Genomic DNA, 12,836 nt, shown 5'->3' with positions numbered 1-12,836 from the left:
AGTCTAGAAGCAAAATACCAAATTGGTTTGGTTCAGTTTCTGTCATTTTGAAATTGGATGATTTCTTGTGATTTTCATTTTTCATTTATAACCAAGGGACAAACAACCTGCCAATCTCCCTCACAGACTTATATTTTGGATTAATGGTAGAGAATTTACATGAAAGTTCTTCACAAATTGGGGTGCCTGGGTGATTTAGTTCATTAAGTATCTGCCTTTAACTTATGTCATGGTATCAGGGTCCTGTGATCATCTCTGTATCTGGCTCCCTGCTCAGTGGGAACCCTGTTTCTCCCTCTCCCTCTGCCCCTCATCCCTGCTCATGGTCTCTCTCTCTCTCTCTCTCAAATAAATAAATAAAATCTTTTTAAAAAGAAAGTTCTTTAAATAATATAAAAGCAAAACTTGTGACAGATACTACTATCGAAATCAATATACAGGTAGAAAAGGCAAATGGTAAATTTAGAAATATTTCTTTTCATAAGTAATAGTTTACTAGGTAAACATCAGACTTACGTTTGAAAGCAGGGTACATTGGAACCATATTGGTTACAAGGAATGCATCATATTTAGCTTCCGGTGAAGAGCTCAGATCTAAACGTTAGGCAAACAAATAGTGTCCATTACTTACCAAAATCTATATCAATGAAAAAAATCAACCTTCTAAAATGGTCCAAACTGCTTGAAGTGAATGGTGAATGGATCTACTCTTTTTTTTCTACTTATTCCCTACTTGATACAGCATTTCCTACTTCCCCTCCCACTCAATCTCTTTCCTTCACCGAGTTCTCTACCCAAAATTTTTACAATGCTTTTGCTTCCTACCTAGTCTTGGGTTGACTAAATATCACCTAAAAGAATTTCTTGATTTCACTAGCATAATTTGGACTTTAAAAATGTCATCACGTTACTGAGAGATAATAAAAGGGCTTCTCATATTCTGAAGCGATCACCTGCATAGATAGTACTTAAAACCTTAATGTCCTAACAATGTAAGATTTCACTTTCAGATTCCCATTTAATGATAAGAGGGGGCACGCTCTCTATTTCCTTGTGCTTTAGAATTCTTCTAGAGAATAGGATTTCTGAAAGGTAGTCTCTCTTCTGAAGGATTTTAGAAGGATCCCATAGAAGTTCACTTCTTCAATCTCTTGACCACCTCTTCTGAAGAAAACCTGACCACAGAAATCCTAACAGTACAGATTCCAGAAAGTAACATCTCTCTAGAATGGTCAGATCCTAATATTCTGTAACTTACAGGGAGGGAAGAGGAATCCATTGGACATCTGTTTATCATTTTTGTAGGCCAAACAGCTTTGACTGAAACTCGGAGACACACGGACATCAGGCCGGACACAGTTGGTCAGGTACTCAGGGACGCCAGAGACCTCAGCCTGCACAGGGAGTCAGAGGTAGTTAGGAATGCCATCACAAAGACCACGCTAAAGTGACAGGGAAATACTGAAGCCAGGCTGCTCTGTCATGAATAGTCAGAACCAAAACCCCTCTAGTTTTTACTATAGCTCATACTCTGATACACCCTGACTCCTAAAAAAAAAAAAAAAAAAAAGCCTCAGTTTTACAAGCAGTAAGCCAGGAATTTTCAAACTCTTGTTTTTTCAGTGGTGGAACTCTTTCATCAAAGTCTCAAGTAAAACAACAGTATGGAAAGCAGAAATTGCACTGTTGAAATACTTGATAGGATTCTATGGAAAACAGCTTAAAAAAGAACACTCAAATAAATAATATAGATATATCCTCTATAAAAGTGTGTACCAGGGCATATGCACATGCATACTAATGGGAAGCTGGGTTTGCAGCACTGGATGTATTCACTTGTAATCAGAAATCAAAAACATACCTCAACTGCCAAATACATTTTCCTAATTCTAGATAAAATTTACCTATCTCATCTACCCCATAACTGAAACCCCCACACACAATCTGTATTAAAAAATGGGATGTTGACAGTCAGGGAGGCTGTACATGGCTGGGGCAGGGGGATATGGGAACTCTGTTTCTACTCAATTTTGCTGTGAACCTAAAACTCCTGTAAAAAAATAAAGTCTATTAGAACAAACAGTCAAATCTTGATGACTTCTATAACTATCATGCAATGGCAAGCAGAGTAAAAACAATGAAAAGCGTTAGTATACTCCCTTGATATATCAATAATTTAACATAGTCCCATGAATTTATTAGAGCACTGGATAGAGTCTAGTTCAAAATATCTTGCAATAGTTTCAATGTAAGATTTCTTTGATCAAGAAAAATTAAAATATTTTCTAAGACAAATTTCTGTTAGGCAAGAAATCATTACATTAATGCAAAGGAATGTAATTGCATGAAGAACATGAAACACAATTTTTTCAATGACCTGTTTGGAAATAGTGTATGATGTCCAGAGTGGCATTAGGAATATTTCACTATAACCACTTTCAAAGTCAGTGTGATATAAGATATCATATCTAGTCCGATAAAGCACTGCAGGACGTCCATAGAGGAGGTGTCTCTCTAGGAAAGAGAACATAAACTGTGTTAAACACATATTAAACTTTACATCAAATGTGAAAGAAATATTGGAAGAGTCAAATTGTCCAAAATTTGCTTGCTTACTTATTAATAGTGTAGTTCCTTCTTCTTAATTTAATCAAGTTAGTTTTCCTAACACTTTGTGGTTTATCTGACCACCTAAGCATGGGTCAAAGTTTAATGTTACTGAAAATAGAAGGTAAATGCCATATTTATTTTAATGCTTTTTTTCAGTTATAAAGAATTTTAATCTGTATAGGAAGAAAACCTTATAATAAACATTGAAATGATTCAGCAGAATGGGGAGTCAATAGGATTGATTTTTCTTGAATTAATTCATTTGACCCCTGAAAAGGCTCATCAGATTAACCAATGATTTAATTAAGAGGAAGGCACTCTTTGATCATTATTTGCAAACTGCAACTCAAATAATGCATTATTTCAGCATAAACAGTGAGTAGTAATGAGCATTTAAAGTAAGCAGCTTTATCACATGGAGGAAAACTCTTTAGGTAAGAACTTAAAGGAACATGTATAGATAAAATAAGTGGGCATTCAAGGGGGTCCCTTAAATACAGAAGGTAGGGGAGGGGTGGTCGTCAGTTACCAAAGCACTCAATTAAGACCTAAGATTGTGGACCTCCAAGAGAAAGCTCTCTTAGGGGAAAAACAACTACAACAAAAAGGTCTGAAACCTTACTCTTTTAAGAAGAAATAAGAATTTAGTGTGCAAACTTTCATTCCACACCCACAATAAATGCCTGGAGTTTGAACTGCCCATTTTGGATAGCTATAGTCAAAACTTTCATACATTTTTGGAAATTGGGGTCCTAGAGACCAAAAATATTTAGAGATTGAGGCTTAGGCAACTCACAATTCCCTAAGTGATAATCAAAAAAATATATATTTTTATTAGAGAAAATCAGTTCCGGCAATCACTTATTAAATTATGTATACATGTTGCTTTAATTAAAGTATTACCATTCTATGCAAGTAACAGAGAAAACTCTTCGTAGAATATTTTGCAAGACTTTCCCAAGTAGAACTGCTGATTTGAGGCAAAGTGGCCCACACTGCTATCGCAAAAGCCTGTTCTGGGTTATTTGGCTTCTTCAGCATTGAAGTAATGGAGAAGCCTTGTTTAAGCTGCCAAATTTGGGGACCCACCCCTAAGAATTAGAACATAATACGATAGCCTTATATGAATGAATTATAATGAACAAGTGAAAAGCCAGCAAATCATAACAGTAGTACTTGGGGGCAGTTAACCAAGTCAGACTTTCCTTCAAAACTCAAACCAAACCTTTTCTAGGTTCAAAATTTCCATTAACGTTTTCCTTGTTTTCATTTTTGTTGCCTCTGAATTTCCTGGTTTCAGCTGGAAGCAGAAGTATCAAAATTCTTTGAGAAGCTATTCTCTTTGTATCATTCAAATTTCAATGCTTACCAAACACATTCCTCCAAATTCAAATGCAAACCTAGTATCCAATCTATTCCATTAAGAGACAACAAAACAGCAGCCAGGGTCCATGCAATAGCCCTCCTAAGAGCAGCCACCAACAGTAGTCTTGGGCAATCTAAAGATTCCACCGAATCTGGCTTCTCAGTCCTCATTTACTAGCGTTCCTCAGCCAAACACCTCCCTCCATGAAGCCTGGTTTGTTTATAATATTCTGGTCCCAATCATCCTTAGCAACTCTATGCCATTATACATGTGATTCCTTTTCTTTCTACCAGGCATGGCTTCTCCAACAGTCTTGTCACCTATCTCCCTTCAAATTTTTCATTAATATATTCTCTCTCATCAAATGTTTACTGAGTACTTTCTTTGTGCCAGGCCCCAGGCATAGAAGAGAGATACTGGGCAAAGATAATGACGAGAGAGCTCTTACTGATATAGGAAAGACATTAGGGTTCGGAGTCAACAGCAAGAAAGAATTCTTGAGATGTCTTTGGTGCAAAAACATGGTTCTATTAAAGCACTGGGGCAAGACCTATGGGCAGAAAGAGCTGCCCTGGGGTCATGAAAAGTGGCCTCAATTAGATACTTTCAAGTTGGGAAGGGGTTAGGGATAGCATAAGTCTCTAAGGAATTTGGAAGTAAGGTTCCCAGGACCTTGAGGGCGCTAGCTATTGTTAGGAAAAGGTCATTTACTACTGTCTATTAAGACCTTAGTCAGAAGACCCCTCAGATATATATCAGTGAGTCATATGCTTGGGGGATGATTGCCAACATGTATCTTGAAGGGAAGAGATAAAGGAAGTTTCCAAAGGAATTTTTATATGTTAAAGTAGACTTACAGGATCCTGGGGGTTGGGCTGAGATGGCCTTTTGCCGTTAGCAAAGTATTAACTTCGAAGCAGCTGAGTTCCTAGAGGAATGTCACTCTGCCTGTTTCAAGGACTTGTCAATGGGCTATAAGTAGTAAGGAAATTTAATTTTTCTTTTGCCTTCATTCCCCACATCATTACCTTCTAAAAGCTCATGGTTCAATGGGAGAGACCAACATGGCACAAATAACTCAAGTGTAGTATGGTATGCACTGTATCAGCGATGTCTACAGAGTGTAATGGAAATACAGAACATGATGAATGCTATGGGTGGGAATAAGGTGGCATCAGTACAGTCTTTACAGAATGTAGGAAGCTAAGCCAGGTTGACCTCGGCATGGTTTATGCCTGCTGCCCTGGCATTATTGTTAATAGCGCCCCTTCCATACTCAAATGTGGATGACAACATGCTCACATAGTCCAGCCCCAGTGGAAGAGAAATGAAGGAGAGAGGGAGAGAGGGGACCAAAGGGAAAGAGACATCTTAAGATTCACTTTCTTCTGAAAGATTTTCCCAGTTAAGATTCTCCATCTCTATTCACTCTTCTGCTCTGAATGTATAGAAATGTACACTTCGTAGCTCTTCAGAAATGTGCATTTCATCATAGCTCCCAAGCTAAGCACAATTGCAGTTTTGGCCCCATAGCTGAAGCACAAATACATCATCATATGACTTTTTCTTAAATGTTAACTGGGCATATATAGCATAAAGAAAAAACAATATAGAGGTTTTGACAGTTTCCTAAAATCCAACCAATTTCCCCAATTAACCCAAAGAATTTACTCAGATCTTCCTGAAGCATAATTATTTCATCTAAGAAAGAGGTGAAATAATCTTTGTGGTAAGAAACACAAATTTTATGGTCCAGAATCAAAATTTAGGTTTTCCTTTTCAGTTTGTCAGAGTATCAAAGAACCATTGATTCTTGGTCATAGCCTGACTCTGCTACTCATTGTGACATCTTGCACAAGCCACCCATTGCATTTCTGTTTAGGAGAAAATTCTTGCTTGAGCCATAAATATGTACTTGAATCTGTCTCTGGACAAATAAGCTCTTCATCTTGAGACCAGCCACCCTGGAGATGAGCCTGCAAGCCTCTACTTTTGAAATACATTCCTCATGATTTCTTGATATAGGTCTAATGTACTCCATGTCTTGCTAGGCTGGGTTCCTACTCCATGGGATTCCAGACAGAGTCTTCATTCTATACCCCACTTCCCTGTTTACAATAGTCTCTGGCATTTTGGGTACATGCCAAGGTTCTCCTCCAGATACCACATTTGGCAAAATACTGTGAGGCAAATCTTTTTAAGTGGTATGGACTTCCCCAGGGCTCATTCTTTTGTCTTCCAATATTTGGTCATCCAGACTTTGAGTTTGTATTTCTTTTCCCTCCTTAGCTTCCTGATTCATATTCCCACAGATTAGCTGGCTGACTTGAGGGCCACATAAAAATCTCTTTTTTTGTCTTAAAAAAAAAAAACATTCATTCCTACATAATATGCCCTTGGATTTTACCACATTATCTCTATTCAAGGTCTTTCTTTTTCCTTCATCCTTTCTCCTCCTTTCCCTTGCAAGTGCCTGCTATCATTTATTGCCATGTCAACCTCTTCTGAGATTTGATTTGATGCCTGTTAATGTCCTGTTCTTTCCTATCTCAACCTTTAAGACACTATCCTGTAATTCATCAACTGGCTACATTTTGTGATAAAATAATAATTTAGGGAGGATAGGGATTTTCTCTGTTTTGTTCATCATTTTATCTCTTTAGCTCTAACAATAGCAAATGTATAATATCTACTTGGTAAATACTTGTTAAATAAATGGATGATTGTATTAGTTTTTTAAGACACTGTTCTTTATGACTCTCAAGAACTGACTTTCTATGTATGATCTGCCTAATACAATCCTGAGAGATATGTAACTGGATTAATATCTTCATTTTACTAATGAAGGAAGTAGAGGTTCATTATTTATACAAGATAATTCAGTTAGAAAGCAGTACCCAGAATCTAAGCCTCCATCCTCCTGGTCTATTATTCTTCATTAGCATTTTGGGCAGTCTCCAAGTGCCTGCTAACTATTGGGTTATTCTAAGGGAGGGCATATTGGAATGAAGATCCAACTACTCCCAGACATGAGTTCTCCCTGAGTCATGCTTGGTGAGAAGCTAATAAGAACAGCAGTGTGCCTTGAAAAAGCAAAGCAAAGCTGGAGGTATCACAATTCAGGACTTCAAGTTATATTACAAAGCCACAGTAATCAAAACAGTATGGTCCTGGCACAAAAATAGACACGTAGATCAATGGAACAGAATAGAAAACCCAGAAATGAACCCACAACTATATGGTCAATTAATCTTCAACAAAGCAGGAAAGATTATCCAATGGAAAAAGACAGCCTCTTTAAACAAATGGTGTTGGGAAAACTGAACAGCATCTTACAAAAGAATGAAATGGATCACTTTCTGTCACCATACACAAAAATAAACTCAAAATGGGTTAAAGACCCAAATGTGAGACAGAAAACCATTAAAATCCCAGAGGAGAACACAGGGAGTAACCTCTTTAACATCAGCCGTAGCAACATTTTTCTAGATATGTCTCCTGAGGCCAGGGAAACAAAAACAAAAATAAACTATTGAGATTTCATCAGAATAAAAAACTTCTGCACAAGAAAGGAAACAATCAACAAAGCTAAAAGGCCACCTAAGGAATGGGAGAAGATACCTGCAAATGACATATCTGATAAAGGGCTAGTATTCAAAATATATAAAGAACTAACACAGCTAAACACCCAAAAAACAAATAATCTAATTTAAAAATGGGCGGAAGACACAAATTGACATTTTTTCAAAGACATACAGATGACTGACAGACACATGAAAGGATGCTCAATGTCACTGATCATCAGGGAAATGCAGATCAAAACTACAATGAGATATCACTTCACACCTATCAGAATGGCTAAAATCAACAACACAAGAAACAGGTGTTGGTGAGGATGTAGAGAAAAAGGAACCCTCATGCACTGATGGTGGGAATGCGAACTGGTGCAGTCACTCCAGAAAACAGTATTGAGTTTCCTCAAAAAGTTAAAAATGGAACTACTCTAAGACCCAGAAGTTCTACTACCAGGTATTTACCCAAAGAATACAACAATACTAATTCAAAGGGATACATGCAGCCCAATGTTCATAACAGCATTATCTACAATAGCCAAATTATGGAAATAGTCCAAATGCCCATTCCATTGACTAATGAATGGATAAGGAAGATATGATTATATATAACATATATAATACTATATTATTATATATAGTAATATTACCCAGCCACCAAAAATAGTGAAATCTTGCCATTTGCAACAAGGATGGAGCTAGAGAGTATTATGCTAAACAAAGTAAGTCAGAGAAAGATAAATGCCATACGATTTCACTCATATGGAATTTAAGGAACAAAGCAAATAATCATAGGGAAAAAAAAGAGAGAGAGAGAGGAAACAGACTCTTAACTATGAAGAACAAATTGATGGCTACCAGAGGGGAGGTGTGTGGGGGTGATGGATCAAATAAGTAATAAAGGGATAAAGAGTGAACTTGTAATGAGCACCAGGTGTTGTATGGAAGTGTTGAATCACTAAATTGTACACCTGCAACTAATATTACATTGTATGTTCATTAACTGGAATTCAAATAAGTTTAAATAAATTAGTTAATTTTAAAAGAAAGAATAGCAATTTGTATCAAAGCATCTAGTACTTCAAAAACAACTTCCAAACCCTAATAAGCACAGAGATTCCCTTGATATTTTCTCTTCATACCAACCCTTAGAATAAGAAGGCATTTACAGAGAAAAGCCCAAGGGCTTTAGTGTCACATAGAACTGGAGGCAAATCTCATCTCAGCTTTTGATAGAAGTGATTCTGTAACTTCACCTCCCCAAAGCTTCATATCTCACTGGGATGTTGCACTGTTTAGAGACAAAATAGGTAAAGTACCTAGCTCAGTCTTCACCCAGAGTGGTTGTAGTTGTAATCACAGTGATTTTGCAAAAAGTATATGCTCTACTTCAATAGCAGCAGGAATACTGGTAGGCTGAGGTTATTAAAATTCAGCATCTGTTCTATCTAATTCACTTTGAATCTTACTATAAATCATAAAGAATTATTCCAATTGTTGATTCCTCCCAAATCTTCCCCAACACACACAGAAGGATACACATATAGAAAAACATAAGGGTATCTTCCTTCTTTCTCTAGCAGAACTATTATCTCCAAAAATAACAAAAAATTAGATCTCAGCATTGAAAAGAGCTACATAGAAGATTTCCTGTCTAGTCTAGTCCTTTTCTGATTTAAAGTTAACAAGAGGGCAGCCCAGGTGGCTCAGCAGTTTAGCGCCGCCTTCGGCCCAGGGCGTGATCCTGGAGACCTGGGATGGAGTCCCGTATCAGGTTCCCTGCATGGAGCCTGCTTCTCCCTCTGCCTGTGTCTCTGCCTCTCTCTCTCTCTCTGTGTCTGTCATGAATAAATAAATAAAATCTTAAAATAAATAAAGTTAACAAGAGTTATTAGTGCTTCAGTTATTTTTCTATTTAAACTAACTTTATTGTATATGATAAAGAGTCCAACATATATGGTGATGATTTTTAATTCCTTTCTTCATGAAGATGATAGTGAATGCCAACCTAACAAAATATAAAACATTTTTACACCAATGTAAATAGAGGAAAGACTAAGGTAAAAATAAATAGCATAATTATTCTTAAAGTGAAAATTATACGTGGCTGTGGTGCCCAAATTGCCTACTATGAGAAATTTAAAATTTTTCATTTTGATCATTCATTTGTCTATTGATTCAATGTCTCAAAGAAGTAAGTTTTCATTGCACAGCAAATTTGCTAAGACATTACATACATGTGACTTGGAAACAACAGTAGTTGTGCAATTAAAATCCAGAATTCACCACAAATCTAGAAATATTAATGCTTTAGCAAACAGTTTAGGTCACTATTTTTGAAGGTTATATTTTTTTTCTCTTCATTTTAGCGAAAGATTTAATCTTATAGCAGTTTAAATATTTATAACAAAATATTGCCTAAGATTAATTCAATATACCTCAAGTATCCCATGGGTAGTTTCACTATTGTGATGTACAGCTTGTACACGTGCATTATGTATGAGGGGGTTTGTGGCATATGACGCTAAAATAGCCACACATGAATGTGACAAATGGAATGTGCATAGCATACGGTTTCTTATGAAAAAAAAAATCAGCTACCTACAGGTGTGTCTTAAAAAAAAAAACTAGTAATAAAAAATAAACTAGGAATAAAAATAATACAACTTTCCATTTCTATAGAATTTTAGGTCTACATAGTGCTTTAAAAGCCTCAATAAATACTCCAAGATATCCAGAAGGGAGAAGTAATATTCTGAACATAACACATACATGCACAGTGACTCAAATTCATGAAGTTCTACTCTAGTAGAGCAGACATCCAATATTTCAAGTGGGAGACTGGATTTATGACCCAGGAAACACCATAAAGACCTGAGATAACTCGGACAAAGAAAATGTCACTTTGTGGCTTCATAAATGACTAAGACAGGACCCGTAAGGAGACAGCCAATCACCAAGAGACAGAGATACAGGAAGACAGAGGAGAGAATACTGAGGCTTACACATGATCCAGAATCCAAACAAGGAAAGGCTTTGCACATAATAAGACAATGGTATATACTTATTTTTATTCCATATAATAGTTCTAAAGCCTCTCTTGTACCATTACAGACTGTTATATTAGGTCATGAGCAGATCAAAGAGATAGGCTAACATGATCCTCCCCTAATATTTTATGTCACCTTGGTGATGCCATATGCAGGAAACTGTCAGGGACACAGCTGAAAGAACCAGAAGATATCTCAGAGAAATCAGTTCCCAGTTCAGGGTAGGCACCCAACTAACACCTGCGAAGTTCTAGTTCTATGAAAGCATATAAACTTTAAGCTTCAGTGATGTAAAATCATCTTGAAATAAGACACATTCACCTCTGAGTGGAGCACCAGGGAGGAACATCATTAACTATAGCTCCCGTCAGCCCCCAAAGTCAGTGATTTGCCTAGAAGACACTTCTTATTTTCATGCTCAGAAGTTTGAGACTACTGCTTTTTACTGAATTGTGAGATTGGTTTTGTCACATGAACACACTCCCACCAAGTTAAGTGCAGGATCTTTTCCCAAAATGTAAATGTCTTATTATCATGAATAGCCAGAGCCTGAACCAGCAAAAACACAAGAGTCCATTAAAAGTTATAATTGGAAAAAAAAAAAGTTATAATTGGGGCACCTAGGTGGCTTAGTCAGTTAAGCATCTGCCTTCAGCCCAGGTCATGATCTCAGGGTCCTGGGATTGAGCCTCACATCGGGCTCCCTGCTCAGCGGAGAGTCTGCTCCTCTCTTTTCCACTCTGACATTCTTCCCCACTTGTGCTCTCTCTCTTTCTATTTCAAATAAATAAATACAATCTTTTTAAAAAATTATCATAATTAATTATTTTATTAGTGCCTTTCAGAAGAGAAACATCTCAGTATTATTTCTCTGTCTTGGTGACTGAATATTTAAAAAACTGTGATCATAAGACTTTGTATTCCTGGACCCTGGCAACATTCCTTTTTTTCTAATTATAGCGACACTATATTTCACCAGCAGCTAGGTATCAAACATTTCAAATCACTTTTAGAGTTTGTGAAGGATTTGTATAACTTCTACCAACTAAATCCTATTTTCAAAGCTGTTTATCTAATTACGTGCCCAAGAGTCTGTATGTTCTGGGCTCAAAGAGAGAAGAGGGAGAGTGGTGAAGCAAAAAAAAGGAAGAAGGAGGAAAACAAATATTTGTACCAAAAGAGAAAATAAAGGGTATGCCTGGGAGGCTCAGTCAGTTAAGTATCTGACTTAATCTCAGGGTCCTGGGATCGAGCCCCACCTTGGGCTCCCTGCTCGATGGGGAGTCTGCTTATCTCTCTCCTTCTCCCTCTGCCCCTCTTCCCGCTCATCCTCTTTCTGTGTCTTTGTCTCTCTCTCAAATAAATAAATAAAATCTTTTTTATTTAAAAAAAAAAAAGATAAAATAAGGGATGCCTGGGTGGCTCAGTCAGTTAAGCATGCAACTCTTAATTTCAGTTCAGGTCATGATTTCAGAATCCTGAGATCAAATCAAGCCCAAAGTCGGGTTCTGTGCTGGACATGGAGTCTACTTAGGATTGTCTCTCCATCTGCCCCTCCCCTAAGCTCCCTCACACCCTCAATCTCTCTCTCTTAAAAAAAAATAGGTGGGGGGGACAATAAGTAAATAAAATCTACTGGTTTCTTGTCCTTTACTTAATCAGATTGAAAACAACACAAATGATAAAACAGGGCTCTATATAAGCCAATAACTCAAATAATGCTCTCAGGAGAATTTGACACTGTGCACTGCTGCCTGACTAGGAGTCGGTGTGTTTGAGTTCTATTTTGATATGTTCTGTTTTGGAACATACTTCTTGTCATTCCTTTGCTGTTGCAAGATGCTATCCCATTTACTGTAGTAACAAACATTGGAGCTTTTCCCTCCCCTTCTATTTGCTTCTCATTTTCTGGAATTTCAAAACCAGAAGGAAGAGCCTGTGAGGTAGACAGCACTATAATTCCTTATGATTTACTGCCTTTTGTAAAGGAGTATATACCACCACCCATTGGCATGTATCTTGCAGGACAGCATCCCTGGGGAAAGAATATTCCTTACTCCATTGGTTTCAAGTGCTCTGGCTTCACCAGTCAACTATACATGGTATTGACAAATGTCTCACAAAAGCAGAAGCCTTGAGAGCCACTGCATGGTCCTGCTGTTCCTCTCTTCCCTCTGCCAAGAGAAGGGCATGCCCCAGCTAGGGGCTGTTTCTTCATCCTGGATTCCAGAATAAAGA

General features: G+C 37.2%; 1 protein-coding gene across 13 annotated transcripts in view; it reads right to left on the bottom strand.

Annotated features, from left to right (window-relative positions):
* The window catches only part of ENPP2 (ectonucleotide pyrophosphatase/phosphodiesterase 2), a 111,100-nt gene that overhangs the window by 10,077 nt on the left and 88,187 nt on the right, over positions 1-12,836 (bottom strand). For 7 of the 13 annotated variants that reach the window (XM_072734012.1, XM_025993383.2, XM_025993381.2 and 4 more), the window contains exons 20-23: positions 3,836-3,910; positions 2,378-2,514; positions 1,259-1,394; positions 517-594 (exon numbers count right to left, since the gene is read on the bottom strand). In XM_072734012.1, coding sequence (XP_072590113.1) covers positions 517-594; positions 1,259-1,394; positions 2,378-2,514; positions 3,836-3,910 — 426 coding nt within the window. The remainder of the gene's footprint in view (positions 1-516; positions 595-1,258; positions 1,395-2,377; positions 2,515-3,835; positions 3,911-12,836) is intronic. The other 6 variants (XM_072734017.1, XM_072734016.1, XM_072734013.1 and 3 more) reach the window with 1 other exon arrangement.

The sequence above is a fragment of the Vulpes vulpes genome, chromosome 13 (assembly GCF_048418805.1).
Source record: "Vulpes vulpes isolate BD-2025 chromosome 13, VulVul3, whole genome shotgun sequence".
Lineage (NCBI taxonomy): Eukaryota > Metazoa > Chordata > Mammalia > Carnivora > Canidae > Vulpes > Vulpes vulpes.
Note: the sequence above shows the minus strand (reverse complement) of the source record. Positions and strands in the feature narration are given on the sequence as shown.